The sequence below is a fragment of the Drosophila willistoni genome (genome assembly GCF_018902025.1).
Source record: "Drosophila willistoni isolate 14030-0811.24 chromosome XR unlocalized genomic scaffold, UCI_dwil_1.1 Seg8, whole genome shotgun sequence".
Taxonomy (NCBI): Eukaryota; Metazoa; Arthropoda; class Insecta; order Diptera; family Drosophilidae; genus Drosophila; species Drosophila willistoni.
The window spans coordinates 2,403,889-2,424,261 of NW_025814059.1; the positions used below are offsets into that span (position 1 = coordinate 2,403,889).

At 33.9% G+C, this 20,373-nt stretch overlaps 3 protein-coding genes and 1 long non-coding RNA gene across 8 annotated transcripts; 3 read left to right on the forward strand and 1 right to left on the reverse strand.

The window, feature by feature from the left end:
• Positions 1-433: 433 nt before the first annotated feature.
• On the reverse strand, positions 434-7,153 carry LOC6645707 (transmembrane protein 64). Its single transcript, XM_002068578.4, has 4 exons — positions 6,149-7,153; positions 2,108-2,231; positions 758-919; positions 434-691 (listed from the first exon to the last, which is right to left on the reverse strand). Exons 1-4 carry the CDS (start codon positions 6,874-6,876, stop codon positions 569-571), a joined length of 1,137 nt encoding a protein of 378 aa, XP_002068614.3. The 5' UTR covers positions 6,877-7,153; the 3' UTR covers positions 434-568.
• Positions 7,154-7,654: 501 nt separating this feature from the next.
• LOC6645708 lies at positions 7,655-8,995 on the forward strand. The gene is made up of 2 exons (XM_002068579.4): positions 7,655-7,959; positions 8,015-8,995. The coding sequence occupies exons 1-2, from the start codon at positions 7,763-7,765 to the stop codon at positions 8,928-8,930; spliced, it is 1,113 nt and encodes a 370-aa protein (XP_002068615.2). The 5' UTR covers positions 7,655-7,762; the 3' UTR covers positions 8,931-8,995.
• A 2,407-nt stretch (positions 8,996-11,402) lies between these two features.
• Positions 11,403-12,707, forward strand: LOC26530070. 3 transcript variants are annotated; one of them, XR_002724210.2, is made up of 3 exons: positions 11,405-11,599; positions 11,676-12,056; positions 12,665-12,707. XR_002724210.2 is itself a non-coding variant. In XM_023177649.2 (2 exons), exons 1-2 carry the CDS (start codon positions 11,521-11,523, stop codon positions 11,999-12,001), a joined length of 402 nt encoding a protein of 133 aa, XP_023033417.1. In that variant the 5' UTR covers positions 11,403-11,520; the 3' UTR covers positions 12,002-12,258. The 3 variants fall into 3 exon arrangements, 2 of the variants coding, with proteins under 2 accessions (XP_023033417.1, XP_015033249.2); XM_023177649.2 differs by lacking the exon at positions 12,665-12,707 and having other exon boundaries at positions 11,403-11,599; positions 11,679-12,258; XM_015177763.3 differs by lacking the exon at positions 12,665-12,707 and having other exon boundaries at positions 11,676-12,251.
• Positions 12,708-14,198: 1,491 nt separating this feature from the next.
• On the forward strand, positions 14,199-16,787 carry LOC124460760. 3 transcript variants are annotated; one of them, XR_006954765.1, is made up of 2 exons: positions 14,199-14,460; positions 15,951-16,787. It is a non-coding gene; the product is annotated as an uncharacterized LOC124460760 (long non-coding RNA). The 3 variants fall into 3 exon arrangements; XR_006954767.1 differs by having other exon boundaries at positions 15,977-16,787; XR_006954766.1 differs by having other exon boundaries at positions 15,982-16,787.
• Positions 16,788-20,373: the final 3,586 nt, after the last annotated feature.

A 20,373-nucleotide genomic window follows, 5' to 3' on the forward strand; every position in this document is an offset into this window, starting at 1 on the left:
TGTATGCCTTTTTTCTAGGTACTCAATATCTATCCACCATTATGCATTAGCTTGGATGATGTAAAGTTCACCGTAAATGTACTCGAAAGTATTTTGGATCGATATATAAACAAAAGACAACGCAGTTGGCGTTATATTACAGATAGATAAATCGATTTACATTATTCTTTCATTTTCAGTTTCTTTGCTTATAGTTTTTAGTTTTTTTAGTTAATAGTTTTTGTACTTAGAATTCGGTATTTGTGTTTGTGTGTTTAATAATTGTGAGCAATTTGAGGTGAGCTTTTTCTTTTTATAACATAATATTTTTCAGGCACAGCATATATATATTTGTATATATCTATTTGTTTTTTTCTTCTTTTTGTTTGAGAGAGCATTTCGTACAAATAATGACAAAAACGAAACAAAACATAAAATATATGTAATTATTTGTGATTTCCCTTCTTGTGTTTTTTTTTTCTTCTTCTTTTTTTCTTTTTGGTATCAATTGCCTAAAATTAAGTAATTTAATTACCATAATTCGATTTAAATATTGCAGTCTTGAATCGTGCAGTAGATCGTTCTACTGCTAAACTTGTATATCCAGTGGTTTGCCATTATCATTGGCATAATCGACTGCGAGCAAAGTATCAGCGAGCTCTTTACGCGCCTTCTGTATCACCCAAAACATGAGACAAACACCGCAAATTACCTGGCAAAACAAAAGCAAATCAAATGAATACAATTGACACTCACGAAAAAAAAAAATTGAACTTACCTCAAACACAAAGCTTATGTAGCCAGTTAATTTTGTCTCATTATCATTGAGAACTTCATGCATCGAACGCAAGGTGGATCCCAAATAGACATTTATTGTCTGGGCTGGTAATAGACCCAATAATGTAGCCACATGATAGTCCGCAGTGTTAATTGAACTGATCTACAAGTATAAACAGAGAGAGGGAAAGAGAGAGGAATGAGATTTTTGTTAAATTTGATTTGATTGCATCATTAACAAACAAAACAAAAAACTGGTTTTACAATCTCATTTCTTATGTGTCACTTGTCTGTGACTAAATATTGACTTAAATACATTACTTGTCGATTTTAAAAGTATATAGAATAGAATCTGAAGGGCAACTGCTTATAGTAAAACTCTTTATGAAAGTATATATTTAAGGCCTTTCTAGAATTACAAAAAACATGACAGAAAGTTGTGAATTTTCTTGATGATTCATTTTGAAAAGAATTAAATGATTGCTTTCGAATGGAATTTAAGGGTTTATGGAACTTTTGTCTAAGAGCCAACATACAATAATGATACTAGATATGATGTTTGACCTATGGACAAAAGTAGTTTAAACTTTAAAATTCAAATTCAAATGCAAACTTTGAGTAAAGAATTGTTTATACTTTTGTCTCTTGAAAATAAACGATTTTTAGTTTGATATAATTTATAAAAATTAACGCTTGAAATACTGTTATTCATAATAATTGTTTGTGATTCAAAATGGACTACAAATTGTAAGCAAATATTTATATAAAATATATAATTAAATAAAGAAAAACTCACATGGCATATAACTTTGCTCATGAATGTCTTATATGTCTGTCTAATTCTAATTAAATCTGTATAGTTTTTATTTTCAAAATTAATTTGAAGTTAAAATTAATTAATAAAATATTTATAAAAAAACTGAACGGTGTTACAATTATTCATTAGAATTGAACTGAAATAAAACGTACAAGTAAATATTTACTGAGTATTTTTTTTAAGGATTATTTGAAGTGAAAATCAAATCATTGAATGTTTTGAGAATCTTTCTATTATTTAAGTAATGACTTCTCCGCTTTTATACTAAACGATCATATTCCTGCTAAAGACAGGGAATTTCAAGAGACAAATATTCATCATTATCATTATTAAAAATCAATCGTTAACCACAATGAAATATGATACACAACTTTGCCATTTGTAATCTAGGTAAAGAGGAGAAGAAAGGCCAAGAGGGGCCACCATTAAAGTTTACTTTGTGTCTTCAAAAACCTTAAATTTAAGCAACTTATCAGCCAAGTTTAACTTCATAAATTTGACATCTTTTTAAGTATTTCTTTGTTATCAACTTACACCAAATATCACATTTTGCAGTCCAAAGGGTATCGGAGTAAGACGTGTAAAGAAGACCACTTTAAATGCCTTTGGCCCAGATATAACACGCATTATGGCACGTCCAGTCTCATTTTTGATTAATCTATAAAAGGAACAGAAAACCAAAAATAATTGTGAGCATTGTGTGGAGAGGTCATAAGCTACCTACAGAATTAACTAAATTATGACATATTGTTTTCACTTGATTACCAACACCACAAAAAGCCGCCGTGTGCCTTTTGATTTGCTATTTCGATAAGTCAATTAGGTTAAATTGCTCTAACAACTACCTTAATTGTAGATTTTTATCACACAGCCGACACACATTTATCCATATTGGGTTGAGGTGTGTTTGCGTGTGTGTGTGTTACTGGTTTAATTATATTGAACGATTGAGCAATAAAAATCACACAAAGACATAGTAATTTAGCTCTATAATGAAATCATTTCATACGTATGACAACTTTCTTTGTTTTAACGTAATTTGTAGATATACTCATTATATTTGGAGCAAAGAATTTGCATGAATTTGGTTGTTTTATCAGCACAATTTTGACAATCTATCCTCAATCTAATCAATGTGATTATTTATTATTCAAATTGCTTAGCTTAAACATTAAAGGAAGAAGATGAAACTAAACAAATGTTTGGCTAAAGATTGCCCATTATTCAAATGGCTTAGATTGAATAAAGCGTAGCTAAACTAATGACACGGAGTGTAAAAAATATATATACATATTTTAATGAAATTAAATCAGATTTATGGTAGCTCTTTCGCCATCCAACATTTGTGTACACCTTTATCATGAGTTTTCATAGGAATTAAGAGAATTTCTTTATTGCTATGTGCGATATTTCGCAGCTGTTCTAATAAAATAGCAGAAATTCTTGTTATCATAGTTTCGATTTGATTCATTACATTTTGTGGGAAAGGGGATTTATATTACTTAAATATTTATCAACAAAAGTTGCCTCGCTCTAGAGGCTTTTTTGCTGGAGCACGATCAATCCTAAGTGTGACTAACAAAAATACAACTTTAATGCCAAGATATTGTGAACTTTTGCACAATATTATGTATTTACTATAAGAAACCAAAATGGTTGAGTAAATGAATGTACATATGTATTTACGTAAGTTCTATTTGGGGTCTTATCAGTTGGTTGATTGCATTCCCCCTTTTTTTTTTATTTTTTATTTAATACGCTTGGTCAATTAGTAAAGAATATTTTTGCCAGACAAGGTCAGTTAAGCTTCATTACGTTCCAGAACATTTCTTTCGCCATGCAAACCATTATAACGTAAAGTTTCAACCTCATGACATTGGCTAACACACTCTTGGGTCAAAAATTCAACCTTATAGTCATCTTTGATCAGAAGATTATCACCCAACATGCAAATGACACCACGATATTCAGGAGACGCATGTATACAATCATCTGGTATGGCTATGGTCAGTTGTAGGGTCAATACATTGCGCGGTCTAAGAGAAAACTTGAGAAGTTTGTCATTCCCTTCGGCAGGAACTAGACCAATATGCCTGATTACATTCGGTGTGCAACAAATCTGTCGTTCTGTGTGTTCGTCCAAGTAATTGCTGGACAAAACTCTAGAATCTTTAAGATATTTTGCCAATAGCACTGCATAGGCAGCCTGCAGATCTAGAGGACTACGGCCTGAGCAAAGGGCAGGGTATTGCATCTCCTGGATCATTTTGCAAATTTCGTTACGCAGATGAACTAGAATTTCATAGAGCACTTTTTGGGGTGGACTGAAGCGTCCATTGATGGGCCAACAACGTGTTATACTACCCCAATAGTTGGCATATTGACAACATGCCTCCATTAGCCACAAACCGTTTGTAGAATCCACTCTAAGTTGATCATCAAATCGATGGCCCTGCCGGTTGCGACATTGATAATCGAAAAATGCTTTCAATTTGTGATCATCCCAATTTACGCCATGTTCTTTTATCAAGTCCTGCATTGACTGGGCGGCTATAACATTTGCTACCTTTATGCATTCAATTTCATAATCCGTTTTTAAAGATCGACAATAGAGCAATACCAAATGTGGACATTGCACTGTCCATTTCAATTCGTCAGCCACTTCTTGGACCACACGATAACAATATCCACTTTTGTTGCCAAACCATAATTCTGCATTAAATTCGCTGACCAAATGCCATAAATACTCCTTTAGGTTCTCTATGCCGTAGATTTCATCGACATGAAACATTTCTGGATCACCATACCCATACCCAGATGAGTCTTTCAATGTCTCGAAGAGATAAGTTTTCAATTGCTCTTTGCGAGTAAGTAAAATTATTAAAACTCCACCCGGTTTGGAATAATTACAAAGATATTGAAAATCAGCATTCTGCATAAAAGGATGACCAAGTGCTGCTCCTGATGGAATCTCTTCTACGCCGTCTAATACCAATATATGGGCAAAAGATCCTATTGCACGGAATTTCTCCTTTGGCATTAAAGACTTTTTGTAGCTAGTCAAATTTCTCATGGTCATTAGACGACGTATACAGAATTCATCCTTCATCAGAGGCTCGTAGGATTGATTTCGCTCTTGGGCATAGGTTTGAGCTAATGTTTCGTGATAAAGTCGTTGTCGTAGAACAGGCAACGTCTGCGGTTGAAACTCCTTAACCATTCGCGACTCAGGATTGGTGGGCATTGAGATATACACACCACAGACATTATCTGCAACAGCCACCGAAGCCAAATTGCGATAGCCTTGGCGTAAGTATTTTAACAAATAATTTAAATTTCGTTTGCACTGCATTGCAAGAGAATAAAATGAATAAATTGGAAATTATTTCTGTTGTCTGAAAACTCTAAACTCCAACTTAAGTTTGAACTTAAGACGTTATAGAAATGGTTTACTATATGAAATTTATATGAAAACTCGAGCTGTCTAGTCGAATATACATATAGACGAATTCCTTCCAAAGTTCGCTTAATCTGAGTACTCGTTATTGAATACTCATAATCCAATACAATGATGAGTACTCATTTCAATAAAAGTTAAAAAAAACTTTTAAAAAAGCGAAACCGAATTAATAAATCTGTGAAAACAAAAGAATAACTGAAAAAATCATTCGAAAACTTAGAAAACCATGAGTACTCACAGCTTTTCGAATACTCATAAGTCTTGCAAATAAATATGATTCGCAAATTTACTGTGTATTAAATGTATGAATAATGAATAACTACTATATCAGCATTTGTATTCAGTTTTTAGTCAGATTTATTCGCTTCATGATGGGATTGAATGTTTTTTTCCATTCGAAAACTCAATGTGTTTTGAGTATTAAACATATTCATATAAAGTTTTTCTTTGTTTTAGTTCAAAATATCAACTATTTTGCCAAAATGGATAATAAATTGGCTAGTTATTACAGTACTAATGTTTTATTTGTAGACGAGAGTATGTTCGAGTATGTTTTGTACCTCATTTTTGTAATTTGATTAGGTTTAGTTGATTGTTTAACAAAAAAAAATGACTCAGCACTTGTATTCACTTACATTTGATATCTCATTCATTCGATTCATTTAAGGACTGAAGGTCTAAAATGTCGATTGGAATACATTTATGTAATTGATGACTTCTGGTGAGTACATTTCAATCGATTCAAAAGGCAATGGATCGATTGGGGTTTCCAGATGTTATCCAGAGTATATTCGCCCAGCTCTTTAGTGAGAGTGTGTTTTTGTATGGAGACAATAAGCTTTATTTAGACTAGTCAAACTTGTGCACACGCTGAACAAGGTGTTGACATTCATTCACCCACCCACACTCCCCCTGACACCTGCTGCTGCCTGCCTGCCTGTTTGCCTCCCTCTCCATCCACAATTTACATAACTTTCTCAATTATTTACATAACATACACAAAGTAACAATAATTTCAACGCTTTAACAATGCGAAATGGATAGACCATTTAAAAGGGTCATTGGAGTTCTTTGTCACAATTTGTATTCATTATTTGTAGGATATTGATACTCACTTTTGTAATGGGATCCGATGGCGACAGCTGCGAATAAAGGTATGGGCAATGGCAATACCAACATTTGCACCCAAAATCACAGTCAACCAGCCGCGCCAGCAGCCAAATAGATAGCCAGCCGTTAAGAGTAACACAAAATAGCCGACAATAATGGGAAATGAGACAAGAGTGAACAGAGCCATAAATATGGCAAAGATTATCCATGGATTTTGAGTTTCAATCCAGAAAAGCAATTCCTTTGCATAATCCCTTGTTAGCCAGCCAATGACTAGAAGAGCACCAAGTATGGAAGCTGGAACTAGATAGCCTAAATACCAGTTTCGCGTTATAAACCCATATGTACGCATCCAGCAGGAATTACTGCGAGATTTCCCACGAAAAGATGACGTGGAGGAAGCGGTGTTCATGGTGGTGGTGCTGCTGCTGCTGCTAGTGGTTATGCTGTGGGTGGTGTTGGTGGTCATGCTTGTGGAGCGTGGTGTACGACGATTTCCATTGCTATTGATAAGAAGGACATCGCTCTCCAATGAATCATCATCGAGATTGGGCGGTAAGGATGATGTATCCATTATATCTGCATTAGAATCTGATGATTCCAGATCGATTGAAATTAATTGAGAATTGACAGCGGCAGATGCTGGAACTGTTGTTGTGATGGATGAATTTTTTATGTTGTTGTTGCCATATCTGTAGGAGTTGTTGCTGGAGGAGGATTCGCCCGTCGTCATCCTTAAGGTTTAAGCGTAATTTCTTTTTGTCATTGAATTGAATCTGCTTTCTCTTTCACTCTCTCTGTCTCTCGTTTGCTGTGTTTGCCCTATATATATTTTCTGGTCAACTTTTGATGAGATGAATTTAGAACGAGGCAAACGTTGTTGTTTTTGTTTTTAATTCAATTAAATGATTTACGAATCTTTATTGTTTATATATACGCAACGGCAAAAACAACAGTAAAAATGACAGCAGCCGTGCGTCCTCAACAAAAAACATTCTGATTGCTACTGACCAGTGCTGCCAACTTAGCTATTTTCCCACTAGATCTGCCAACTTAGCTATTTTCCCTCTAGATCTAGTGGGTTGCAACTCCGACCATCGAGTCGAGCAAAAGAGTCGAACTCCGACAAAGGAGTCGAACTCCGACCATCGAGTCGAGCAAAAGAGTCGAACTCCGACAAAGGAGTCGAACTCCGACCATCGAGTCGAGCAAAAGAGTCGAACTCCGACAAAGGAGTCGAACATGCAACAATAGCGTACGTCCGTCGACCAAAAGAGAACGACAAGAGAAATTGGCATTGGCCAGTGTTGCCATTTTGGCTTATTTAGCTTGGAAAGTGGTTAAAATGCTTATAGCTTGAAGTCTAGCTTATTTAAAAATTCAAAAGTCGATAAGCAAATACTGGGGAGTCCGATGAACAAATAGTGGGAGTCGTGCGATAAATTATCGATTATTTTTGATTATCGATTGCATGCGATAGTCTAAATACAGCGTTGCCAGATGTCACGAGCTGGGTCCAGCTGATTAAAGTAAATAAATAACTTACGCAGCCGGCGTTTTGTAATGTTGAGTCCCAACAATTGAAATATATAAATTACCGATAACCGCGACGTCTAAAAATGTTGACCACAATTGTGAGTAGAGTTCTGCGAAGGAGTTTGGCCAGCACAACACTTGTCTGCCGCAGTAGCGGCACCTCCACACAAAGCCCGCCCAACGAACTCGACAATGTGGTCCATTTGCCAACTTACACCGAGGACCAACGCCACAGGATACTTCAGATCATCAATGAACGGAGTTTGGATGAGCTTTCAAGGTGTAAAGTGATAATGAATTGTCAAATATCTCAATTAACTTGAAATCATCTGCAGTTTTGATATAACCAAGACACGTGCCAAAAAATTGGATAATTGGAAATTAAAAAATGGTCCCCTCAAAGAGTTAAATGACATACTTTATGTCGAAGGATTTGGACTCAAGGTGGTGCAGAAGTTCTACAAAAGTCTACTCGACACCGATCTAAATACAACCAAGGCGCACCTGAAAACGACAAGAGCCCGCTCTATTCCCTTTTGCACACCCGTCATGGATGAGGATCAACGTAAGCGGATCAAGTCTAGCGTGGCTGTACGCATTGGTGTGACAACTGTCAGTTGGTCCCGCTTGGAATTGGATCCCAAGTTTCCTGGTCCACAAATAACCCATTGGCAGCATCATGAACTCAATGACAAGAAACTCCATTTGGCCGAATTGTCGAGACGCTGTCTTTATGTCATTCATCAGATACCCGAGGCTGATTGTTATATTCTGGAAAATCCTCAAATGGCTCAAATCAATAGTAATCCGGGTTCGATTGACCAGCAAAATGTGAATATACAAAAAGCCCAGATAACGTCCATAATAAGCTATGCTCTGATAGCTAGAGCAGAACCCAGTAGTTCAAACAAAACGAAGCATAATCTCTACTTTTTGCGTCGTTTTCTTGCGTCGCGCCTTTTCCATCACTTGGTCGGCACTGAGCGAGTCTCCACCGAGGACACTATGCTGGCCATGATGGGTCATCAGCAACGGCCAGATGAAGATTATGTCCACTTCCCGTCAGAATTGTGTAGCATGTACCATCAAATGGAACGATATCAGCGGGAACTCCTAGGCCAGTCATTCTTATTGAATTTGGCCTTTGTCCGTTTAGTTTTGCTTCAAGATCCAACAAGTTTAGCCACAGTATCAAGATCGAAAAAGAACCCAACAAATGTAGAGGATGTTCAGGATACTCAAAGTGTGTAATAATGTTTGTAATTTCAAGCTTTGTTGAATTATTGAAATTAATAAATTGTTGTTATAGAAACCTATTCCTTCTAGCTTAAGACTTCTTGCCTGTTTGGTGAAATCAAATCTGTGTTTTTTTTTTTAATCCAAAAAAATCATAAATAAATAATAGACAATAACTAAAAACATAATTTTAGGAATTTTTTGTTCCGAAAAATGTTCAAATAACGGAAAATGTTAAAAGTTAACAGAGATTTTAAATTCAACAGCATTTTTTGACTTTAACGGAAAGTGGTTAAATACAATGGAAGTTTTAAGAGATCTTTTTCATTTATACCTCTTGTTGCCGAACAGGATAAAGAATTATTTCAGACTCAAGCTCGTGTCTCTCTTTATTTATTTTAAAATAAAACAATAATAATTTTAAGCCAGAATAACCTCTCTTAAAATTTGTTTATTGGGCTAACTTCAGTACCTGTAAATGTTTTCTGGGTATTTGCAAAAATTTTGCAACACTTGAAATTGTCGCGATCGGTCCTGAAGAATTCGAACGAAATTTTTTTTTATTTTTTTTAATTGGTTGCTGGCTAAATACAATTTAGGGAATCTTGTGCAAGTTAAGTGAGATGTGTTTGTGCAAAAGTTAAATGTAAATGTAAAAGATTTGTGCGTTTTAGTCTGGCCAAATTTTAAGTGAGAGAAAGAAAAATGTCCGTGTAAGTTAATGTACCTAGAAATAAGTTGATTTAATTAGACCTTTGTTTACAACATAAACATATCAAACTACATATGCATGTACATTATTGATGATATTGTCTAATTTCCAGATCGATGTGGATACTTCTAAACTTAAATCAAGCCCAATAAGGAGCCCTAATTTTTTGGCGCGGAAGCGTCTTAGAAAGAGATGCCTTCACTTCATTGGGCGCTGTAGTGTGTAAAAGAGAGTTGTTTACAGTATTGCAGGTTATGCTTCTAATGTGTGTGTAAGAAAGAGAGAAGTATCTGTAATAGAAGCGTCGTCGTTAGCGAAAGGATTTTTTGGATTTGCGTCTTGTTTTTTAAACAAAAGAAGAGATTAAATAATGACATTTACATGGACTAATCATAATGAAATAAATAATTTTGGGTGAGTCACTTAGAAATTTACTTTATGTTAGAAGTTCCAAAAAATATGTATGCAAAAAAGCAAATCTTGTTTTACCATGAACTTTTTGAGGCATATTTTACAGTTATATTGACACGGTGTCGCCATCTGGAATTCATATTCCTGCCTCAGTTGCGCCATCTACTTGTCAGACAGTCGAACTCCAATTAGTGCTAAGGCCTGAATCGGAATTCCTAAGGTCTGATTGTGAGTCGAATTTAAAAAGGGGAATTTGAATTGTAGACAAAATGTCGATTATGCATTTGTTTATCACGAAAAATAATCAGCTACACATTTGTAATCAAATTTGCATCTCTGAGTTCTTAGAAATAAGTTTCATTTTAATGTAGACATGTTTACATTAAAAAAAAAAACAAAAATCCATTGAGAGAAATCATTCGTCTTGTAATCGCATTTCTTTGACTTGTGCAATAATCTTTTGGGGTCGGCGGAGGGGGTCAATGTATGAACTCAATAAATTATAATCTAATTGAGACATTTCGAACTTTGTAATGCCCTTTAAATCCTCAAAGAGATAACAAACTAAAGACCACTGACCAAATTTTCAAATACTTTACGTTGTTTTTGCATCCTGAAATACTACTAACATTTCTGGCATAAAAATAAGATGTTTGCTTTAAAAGTTTTAAACTTTTTGTGAACTTTAAATGTTTGGGCTTTTTTTTTATAATTTTATGGATTTAAAAATTGAAATTTTAAGGTAATCTTCTGGATTTTCTCTGCTTATTAGCAGAAAAAACAGAAAACAGACAAGAAAATCTTAACAATTTTACATCTTTTGGAATCCTTTGATAGCAGGAACTCCATTCACTCTAAACCTCTTTAGTTTGAGTACTCTAAATTTGGAATATAATTTCGAAATTTATGTTTTTGTGACTAAACTCAGTTTTGACAAAGAAAAAAGTCTTAAAAATTAGAGAGTTTCGATTGATTCGATGATATATCTTTAAGAAAATTGAATATACCCTTATATTAGGGTGTCGTCAAATCAGAAATGAAAAAATATATACATATGTATATATGTATTAAACTCGAAGCTGCATAGAATTTTCCTTTGTTCTCGATGTTGGTTTTTTATTTTATCAGTTGAAGCTCTCCTCATTCAGAGACAATCTGTGGTCGAGCTTTGTTTACAATTTGTCAAAAATAATATATTAATATAATATATATGTTTTTTTTTTGTTTTTGTCTATACGATTTGATTCATTTCTAGTGAGTGAGTGTGATAAGAACTTAGAATTGAAACCAGGTGATAATGACCACACACATTCAACTAATTCATTTCAGTTGTCAGTTTGAATTGAGTACTCATCGAGCAAAGACGTTCCCACTGATTCGTTGCTCGATAAGCTAATAACTGAGAGAGACTTGTACTATATACTATATGTACATATAGTGTATTGTATATAGAAACCAGCGTTTTGTTTATATTTATAAATTATGAAATCACATAAATTGCACAAGTTTCAAATGCTGTTGATGCTGACAATGATTGCCGCCAGCGCGTGGAGTCAGCCATGTAAGAGATTGCATTAGTTGATGCATTTCAACTAACTAAAAATTGATAAAAGAAAGTCATTATTCATTTTTTATAGTAGACATAAAGCCGGAAGCATTGCCAACATTAACATCGTCGTCACATCAAGCGCCAGTACAATCAATACATCAACCCTTTTTAGTTATACAGAATAATGTCAAGAATCTACAAGATTTAAAGGATTATGAAATAAGGATACCAAAAGCACCACAACAAAATGAACCATGCTTGACCATAACATGGAAAACGAATCCCGATGGCAGTGGACCAGATGATCCAAAGATCTATTATGTTGATGGTTATTTTCGTATAATGCCATCGATACGAGAACGAGGGCAACAACAACAACAACAACGACAGCCGGAGCAAAATCAGCGGCAGTAACTGGATCATCCTCTATATACATATATTTATTTCACGTTTTACGAACCTAAGAAAGGTATTATTGAATCAAAAGTTCTAAAAACCAGAGAAAAAAAAAAACAAGAAAAATCTAAAAACAAACTCTTTGGAAATGCAGATTTATTTTACCCTAAAATGGTCTCTAATTTTTTTCTTAATTTAAAATATTTTCTAAAATTGTCTTCATTTGTCTAAAAATTTCCAATTGCTTAAAGTAAATAGCATTCAAATTTCTACTTTTGTTAATAATTCATTCAATTTTTACATAAAACTGCATTCAATGTGTTTTTCTTTTTTATCTTTTTTTTAATTTCTTTACGAAGAAGTTGTTGTTACTTTACTTTTAGTAAGATTTGTTAAGAAGAAAATATATACCTTTTTTTTGAAGAATTTTATTCCGAATCTGTTTTCGAAATTGCTGACCATCTAATTTAAAGCACAAGTTACGGCCTTGAAAATTAGCATACAAAGGAAATTTATCATCAAATCTTTATGTGAAAATATTGAAAAAGAAAGGGAAAGCAATACATAATTGAATGCAAAATTTTTGTTGTTTATGTGCATAGAAAGATATGTTAATAATTTCCACCCAATATTTTATAAAATTTCTGATCGCATACCAATATTTTTCAAATCTTCTTTCAGATTTGAATGGACATAGCCAAATAAATACATAAGTTTCATTTGACGCCTTCTTTGAATCAATTTCGACTTGTTTTAGAGTCATAGTTTTCATTTATACTCAACGTTTGCTTTACGTTTTGGTATTTTGTGTATTTTCTATATATAACCAAATTTTGAGCATATGAAAAAGTCGTATTTCGAACCTTCTTTGCAGATTTCAAGTGCAATTCCAACAAATTTAATGGAAATCAAAAAAGAGAAGAGGGTCCTTACAAATTCAATCTTCTATTAATATTTCCTTTATTGTCTGTGCTTAAATATGACTTAATCAATCTCATTTATGAATCTTTTAAGACGTTTACTTGCTTCATGCTACGGGAAATGAAGAAAAATTCATCCCCAAAATTGAGACTTTTAACTCTGAAATTGGTAAATTGTTACTCCAAAATGGTTTTTTTCCCCTACTAATAATGATGAGCTGAGCTGTCAATAACATTGACAAATTATGGAAAGTCTGTTCGATTTGTGGAGTTTTTAGATAGAAGTGGATTTAGTTTTTGATGTTCGATTTGAAGGCTTTAAAAAGAGTTTAATTTTCTGTAATTTTCCATCAATTTGTAAACCTAATTCCTAAATATAGTTTGTTTGTTTTTTTTTTTTGTGTTAATAGGTAAGAGAATTTGGTCATTTGGTCATTTGGTTTGAATTTCATTTTTGTTTATTTTTAATTACAACAAAAATTTGGTGTAATTTTACACTGACCCATTGCACTTTGAGAGACATTGTTTTGAAGCTTTGCTTTTGTTTTTTCCCCCTTTTTTTTTGTTTTTGTAAATTTTTGGTTATTTTTGCAATGTGTCACCGCCCAAAAAATACGAAAAAAAAACACAGAAAAACACACGCCTGTCTGGCTCGAATCGGTTGTCATGGCAATATGCACATGCAGAGGAAACTGGAGAGCATGGAAATGGAGTTTGGAGTTGCTTGGAGTTGGGATAAAATGACGTTTTTTGGTTGGCTACCATCGCCAGACAGTAGAAGAGAGCGAGAAAAATTCAAAACGAGAGGCAAACTTCAACTTAATGGCCATCATCGGGTTCGTTTATCTGTCTGCTAAAAGAGAGTTTCATCGTCTGCACAGGAATCTGTCTCGGTGTGTGTGTGTGTCTCTGTTGTATCCTGTAATTGCATTATCCTTTTTTTTTGTTGCCAGACCATTTTACAGTTTCTGCAATTTTTTGGCCTGCAACAAATTTCGCTTTTTTCCCCATATATACAGACTTTCGCTGCAGTTTTCATTTCACAAAAAGAAGAACAGGGCAACAAAAAAAATATATATGGAAGAATGAGGGAAAAAACCAAATCAAAAAAATGAGAGAAAATAAAAACAGATCGGGCGTGGGAGTGTGTTAGTAAGGCTAATTGACTTGAAAAGATATACATATATATGTATAGAGGCCTCTTATATATGTATGCAAATAGGATTTTCTATGCAAATATGAAATAATTTCGTATTTTTTAATAAAATCTAATTAATGTCGATAAAGTTGTCAAAGCAAAACGACAGTTTATATTAGTTTTTTTTGTTGTTTGTTTTCCCTTTCTAATTGAACAAACACAAACATACAAAATTTTCGGTATCTCTGCATGAAATGTTAACATTAATTTTAAATATTCTCTACATTTGCTTTTTGTTTCTCATTTTGTATGCAAGTTGCCTTTTATTAATGTTACTTGTATACCTTCTATTTGGCTATGATATGGCTGACGAATACGATGTTATGTGAACTAATAACATCTATATACATATATATTGGGTGAGTTGATCAAATATGCGATACTTGAGTTGAACTAGACATAGACTACAAAATTTGATCCAAAATATATTCATTGATTTGGCCAACTTAGCTTAACTTTATCCTTTCAGGGAACACTAATGCCCATAGGCAAGAGCAAAGCTGTAAATTAAGAGGACTTTATATATATTTTATGTATTTTTTTAGTTTCCCCATTTCTATGCGGTCATTATAAAAGTCAAAATCAAACTAGTTCTTTAGTTTTTTTCATCAATTAAATTGAGATAACAACAAACGATGTGTCACTCTTTGGTTTCGAATCACAATCTTGACAATATTCTTCAAATATTTTATTCTTCAACTTTTCTCACTTTCCAAACATTTGTTTCTTTTTGATCTTCCAATTTAGTTTTGTAATGTAAAGCCTTTAAAACATGTCACAAAAATGTGGAAAATTGGCGAAAAATAAATATTATTTTTGCAAATATTCTAGGAGGGTCAGTATTATATCTTAAATCAGATTCAAACTGAACTGAACTGCTAGATTAGCCATGTAGCGGGATTAGCAAATGCTTTTAGTAAGAAACGATGATTTATTGTTGATTTATTGTCCAACAAAAAAATAAGCAAAAGCCAAATTTGTAAATTGACCAAAATTGAGTTTTAAAATATTGTCAAAATTCTTAATCTTGCTTAACTGCAATTTTGCCAAAGATCAACCGATTTTTGAAAGTAATACATATATATCCCATTTTAATGCATTTAAATTCAATTTTGTATTAAAATTAGTGACGCTAAAACATAAACAATAAACATTTAAATATACAAATAAACCTTAATTTCATGAAGCTCTAATTTAGTTAAGGAGTATTTAAAAAATGCATGTCTTTATTTTCAAGTTCCAATTTTTCAAAAAAAAAAGTGATACATGATTTTTTATGAAAAAACGAATAGAAAATTTTTTTGTTCAAATGCCCAAGTTTTTAAAGCCATTCTAAAATATACTAAATAGCGATTCCATTAATATATAACTATTTGAAATCGCTTAGAAATTGGCTAAAATACGGTCTAAGGAAATCCAAGAAGATTAATCACAAAAGTTGATGAAGAAATTCCAAAAAATAAATATTATGTTTGACTTTATCCTCCATTGACTAAACCTTTAGACTTTTGAATTCAAATGCAGAATATTCAAAAATGTAATTTGGTCTTTGGTTCAAGAGTTTCAATCCAATCCAATACTTCAATTATTTTTTGAACTACATTTGACTTTTGGTATTGTTTAGATTGTTTCTAGTTAATAACTAACTAAAACTCTTAATGTTCTGTGTTTAATGCCATTTTTTCGATCAATAAACTAAACTTAATAGGTTAAAAAATAGGAAATTGCATAGGAAATTGTTAAGCTAAGCTAAGCTAAGTGGCCAAAATCAGTTAAGATCTGCTCATTTTAGCCAACTTTGTTACTCTACCTCACCATTTGCCAATTGACAAATTTCACTGCCCAACAGCCAACTTATTATTCCGATATCCCCAGCTCAGATTGAACAGACGAGAAATTGCACTTTGTGTCCAGAGTTATCCGTAGTCTCGACCGTAGACACTGTGTGTGTGTGTGTGTGTGTGAGTGAGTGTGTGTGTGAGTGTGTGTGTGTGTAGCAGCAGCTGCTGTCGTCTACCCCCCAAACCATTCTCACCCCCCCAGAAATAAAGGCTAAATGAAGGTGGAGATGGAGCAACAAAAAAAAAAAATCGTGTGTTTTCTCCCCCCCACCTCTCCCTGTGCAAATAGCAACAGAAAAATAGAGAAAAAAGGAGGAAACCAAGAAGAGACTTAGAGAGAAAGAGCGAGCAAAAAGAAAGAAGAGACAGGAACAGATCAATGACCTGCATTTCACAGCCTGAGACACATTTCAATCGATAAAAGTGAAGAGTTGGGGCACGAGAGCACACACACACACACACACGCACACACACACACACACACACACACACATACACACATATATATGGAGGCTATGGCAAAAAACAACATGGCGCACGGTGAAATATATGCAAGCTCAAGCTCTTCCTGCAGGAAAAGCCAAAATGGCAGCAGACAGGCAGAGCCCGAGACCGAGGCAGAGGCAGCGGCAGTGGCAGCGGCACTGGCAGTGGCAGCAACAACAGCATGCGGCAAACGTGACGCAGTGCAGCAAAGGAAGAGAAATCAAAACTCCAGAGATGGTTAGAAAGAGAGAGAGAGAGATAGATGGCGGCTGTCGGTCGCTCGCTCGGTCTCGCTCCATGTTCGGCATTCGGTGGTTGCAGTTCCATAAAAACAACAACAAACAAAAAGGGCAACAACATAAAATGTGAAATGAAATTAAACCAAAAACAAAAAAAGACAAAACATAAAGGGGGATATATTAAATATTCAACAATAAGGTGAGAATTTTCAGAATGCCAAAAACGGGTGGTTAATGACAAGGGGGGCGGTGGCTGAATGGGCGGAGGAGGGGCTGGGGCTGGTGGGCTGGCCAAAAAGGAAGTTAACTATAACAACTGTCATTAGCAAGCCTGGCCAATATTTGAGAATGTTGGAAAGACCCAAAAACACAAGAGGAGAGACAGTAAGCTACAAATAGAGATAGACAGAGAGAGAGAGAGAGAGACAAAAAGAGAGTGAAGTGCATTGAAGCGTTAAATATAACGACAAACACACACACACACATACACACACATACACAACTCCACCAAATATAGCGTACAATCCGCAAAAACCATCGGGTGTTGTCTGAGTGCCTCATACCCCCCGCTCGCCCACCGAAACGAAATACACGAAATAAGCGCAACATAAGCCAACTGCAAGCAGCAACACAACAACAATAATAACTGACCGTAGTCAGAGGTGATCCCCCGTCACCCCGCCCCCTTAAAGATGTAGACAAATCGACCAAGGAGGAGGAGAAGAACGTATAACAAAAAGTTTTTCCCGTAAACTTTATCATTCATCGTCTAAGGGTTGCTTGGAAATGAAAAAGGGAAACGGAAATCGGATTTCGAAAAATAAAACCCGCATTTGCAAAAGATCTATTTAAGTGATTAATTTCTGTCACACTATAAATAAATTAAAAAAACAAATAAAGAAAAAAGTTAACAAAGCGTTTAAATACATTACATTTTCTTTACAAATGTTTAGCCATATACGATATTCGATTGAATATATATATATATATACGATTTGTTATACGATCATAGAAAATAAGATAAGATATATTTTTTACGATATGATATATATCATACAATATGTTAGATATATGATACGATATTCGTATACGATACAATATATGTATAGGATGCAAAATGCGATATGCGATACGATATATGTACATTACGATATTCGTTACAATTTACGATACAATAAGTTGTACCATATACGACCTACATTATGGATGACCATACCATATATGGATATTATATAGATTAGGATAAATTATAAATTATGTAAGTATGTTAGACTAGACTAGACCGACACCTTAAGCAATTTTTAAATTATACTCTAAGCTTAAAAATAAATAAAAGATTTAACTCAAATAACTGAATCTAAAACAAAATGGCTTATCATTCAAAGTCTTAGAAAAATGGCCATGTTTGAAAACTTCACAAAAAAGGGTTTAATTTTCGTTGATTCGGAAAATATTAATACTAAATATTAAAAAAACAATTATTTTTTAGACTATTCCCTTAAAGTTTTTAGCTCATAGAAGTATAGTTTAACAATAGACACTTCTTTCTAAATCGATTTTCTTAGGTAAGTAATTTTGAAACTCGAAGAATAAAGTTATAATAAATAATAATAATAATAAAATTGTTATATATAAAATTGTTTGTATTTTTTTTAATTATTGCAGCATTTTTCGACTTGATGGCAATAAAAAAAATGATATTCTGTCCCAATGTGCACTGGTTCAGCTTAAAATTATACAATTTGACTTATTTGCATACTTTTAGGCTGCCTTTTTAATGGTTTGGAAACTATTTTGGGTTCAAAGTATTTGACTGACTACCAATGCAGTTTCTAGAATTTGATCTTGGCTGATTTACATAAAAATTGTTTGAAAAAATTTGACAAAATTTTTAAAATATTATTTTTTCACTTCTCTTTTGCTCACAGTTTGCTATTCCAAGCTTTAAGTAAACATTAAACATCTTACTCACCTGTCCAACAAGTCCCTTTTTCTTAGAAATGGAATTCATTTCAATCGAGTCTTGGGTTTGGCTTTTTATCCTTATGAGATGAAGAGTTTTGGGGACTCTAGAAGCCAGAATCTGAATTGAAGATAATGTAAATATGTCCCATGATCCAATTTAATTTATTTTCGCTTTCAAAATTCGAAAAATAATAATAAAAACCTACTAAATGCTTTTTTTCGAGGAGCATTCAACTTTGCTAATTTTGTCAATTTGAACGCTAAAGTCGTTCTTAATTTCACTTGATGAAAACTAACCAAAGTCCTGCTCAGATAATAGAAATTTCTAGTAGATGTATCCAAGTATCTCTGTATTTACCACTTCATTCTAACAATTTTCAATGGTGGCCTCGCTTCCTTCCTGCCTAGTGTAAAATACAATAGACATTGTCACGACGCAGATTCTTAGTTGTTTTTGGTTTCTCCCTTTTTATTTTTGTTTTGCGCCAAGGCAAAGTTTGGGGTAGTGGAGCAACAGCAGGCAATATGCCAACAAATATTTGTTGAAGGGCAAAAACTGTACCAAACTTGGTGTATGTTCGTTCTGTGCACAAATCCAGACGATGGTAGAAAGGGAAAACAGTCCTAGGACTTAACGACTCGCCACAGGATATACGACAGAGGAAAACAGAGAGAGCGAGCGAGGGAGAGACAGAGAGAGAGAGAAAGACAGCGTGGAGCTTAGAGAATTAAAAATCAAATTCAATGAAAGAAACACTTGTCCGGCATGACTTGTCGGTTCAATGACCAAAATGCGCCAAACGGAGAATTGTCCGCACCTTCTTCCCACATGTCGAAAAAAACAAAAGACAGCAGAAGAAAAAGAAGGAAAAATTATTTTTGCTAGCAAAAACACACACACACAGAACACACAGAACAAGTTGGCAAGGTCGACGAACGAAGGCTACTACAACTACTACATAGAAAGAAAGAGAGAGAGAGAGAGAGAGAACAAGGCGAATGCATTTGTTAAAAAGTTTTTGCTGTATATATATGTATATATATATCTGTACACTGGGCATACCACCGATTCTCCATTGCCCGATTCCCGATTGCCGATTGCTCTGTCTACAAGGAATAATGCCCAATGCATTGAGCCAAACACGTTTTCCTTCGGGTCGGCGGCATACAAGGCGGGCTTTGGCATAATTTGTGGGTAACTTTTCAATCATCTTGTTTTCTATGTGTGTTGCGTGTGTGTTCTGTGATGATGCCTACTTTTTTCCGCCTTCTTTGCATCAATCAATTGAACAATCAATTAGTCAGTCAAACATTTTCAATAATACTGCAAAAAAAACTTTCACAATTTCACTAATTGGCATAAGTCACAAGTGCTTAGTGTTCAGTCATCGAAATTGGTCTATTTTGTTTTGCACTTTTCTTCTCAAACTTATTTGTTATTTAGAAAATTAATTTTACATTGTTTTTTTGTAATTTTGAATTAATTCTCTATTATAATTTGGCCTTCTACATATCTCACAAATATGATATTTCTGAAGTCTAAAAGTCTTAATTGCCCTTCTATTCCATTTGTTTTTTTTCATTTGCTTTAAATGAAGTTTGCATAATGAAGTTATAATTTGTGTGCCCTTAAAAAAGGGAAAAAACAATAATTTTGATCACAATTGTGTAATAAAGCATCTTAGGAAAATTTTGCCATAAATATTAATGATCACTCCGACAGGACGAATTTAAAGTATAA

Bases quoted from the DNA above. Each gene is read 5' to 3' on its own strand.
- LOC6645707 (XM_002068578.4), bottom strand. From the start codon at position 6,876: ATGACGACGGGCGAATCCTCCTCCAGCAACAACTCCTACAGATATGGC. The intron at 2,232-6,148 runs GTGAGTATCAAT...TTCCTTTTATAG, and splicing joins CATCGGATCCCATTACAAAA to ATTAATCAAAAATGAGACTG. The intron at 692-757 runs GTAAGTTCAATT...TTGTTTTGCCAG, and splicing joins ACATAAGCTTTGTGTTTGAG to GTAATTTGCGGTGTTTGTCT.
- LOC6645708 (XM_002068579.4), top strand. From the start codon at position 7,763: ATGTTGACCACAATTGTGAGTAGAGTTCTGCGAAGGAGTTTGGCCAGC. The intron at 7,960-8,014 runs GTGTAAAGTGAT...AATCATCTGCAG, and splicing joins AGTTTGGATGAGCTTTCAAG to TTTTGATATAACCAAGACAC.
- LOC26530070 (XM_015177763.3), top strand. From the start codon at position 11,521: ATGAAATCACATAAATTGCACAAGTTTCAAATGCTGTTGATGCTGACA. The intron at 11,600-11,675 runs GTAAGAGATTGC...CATTTTTTATAG, and splicing joins CAGCGCGTGGAGTCAGCCAT to TAGACATAAAGCCGGAAGCA.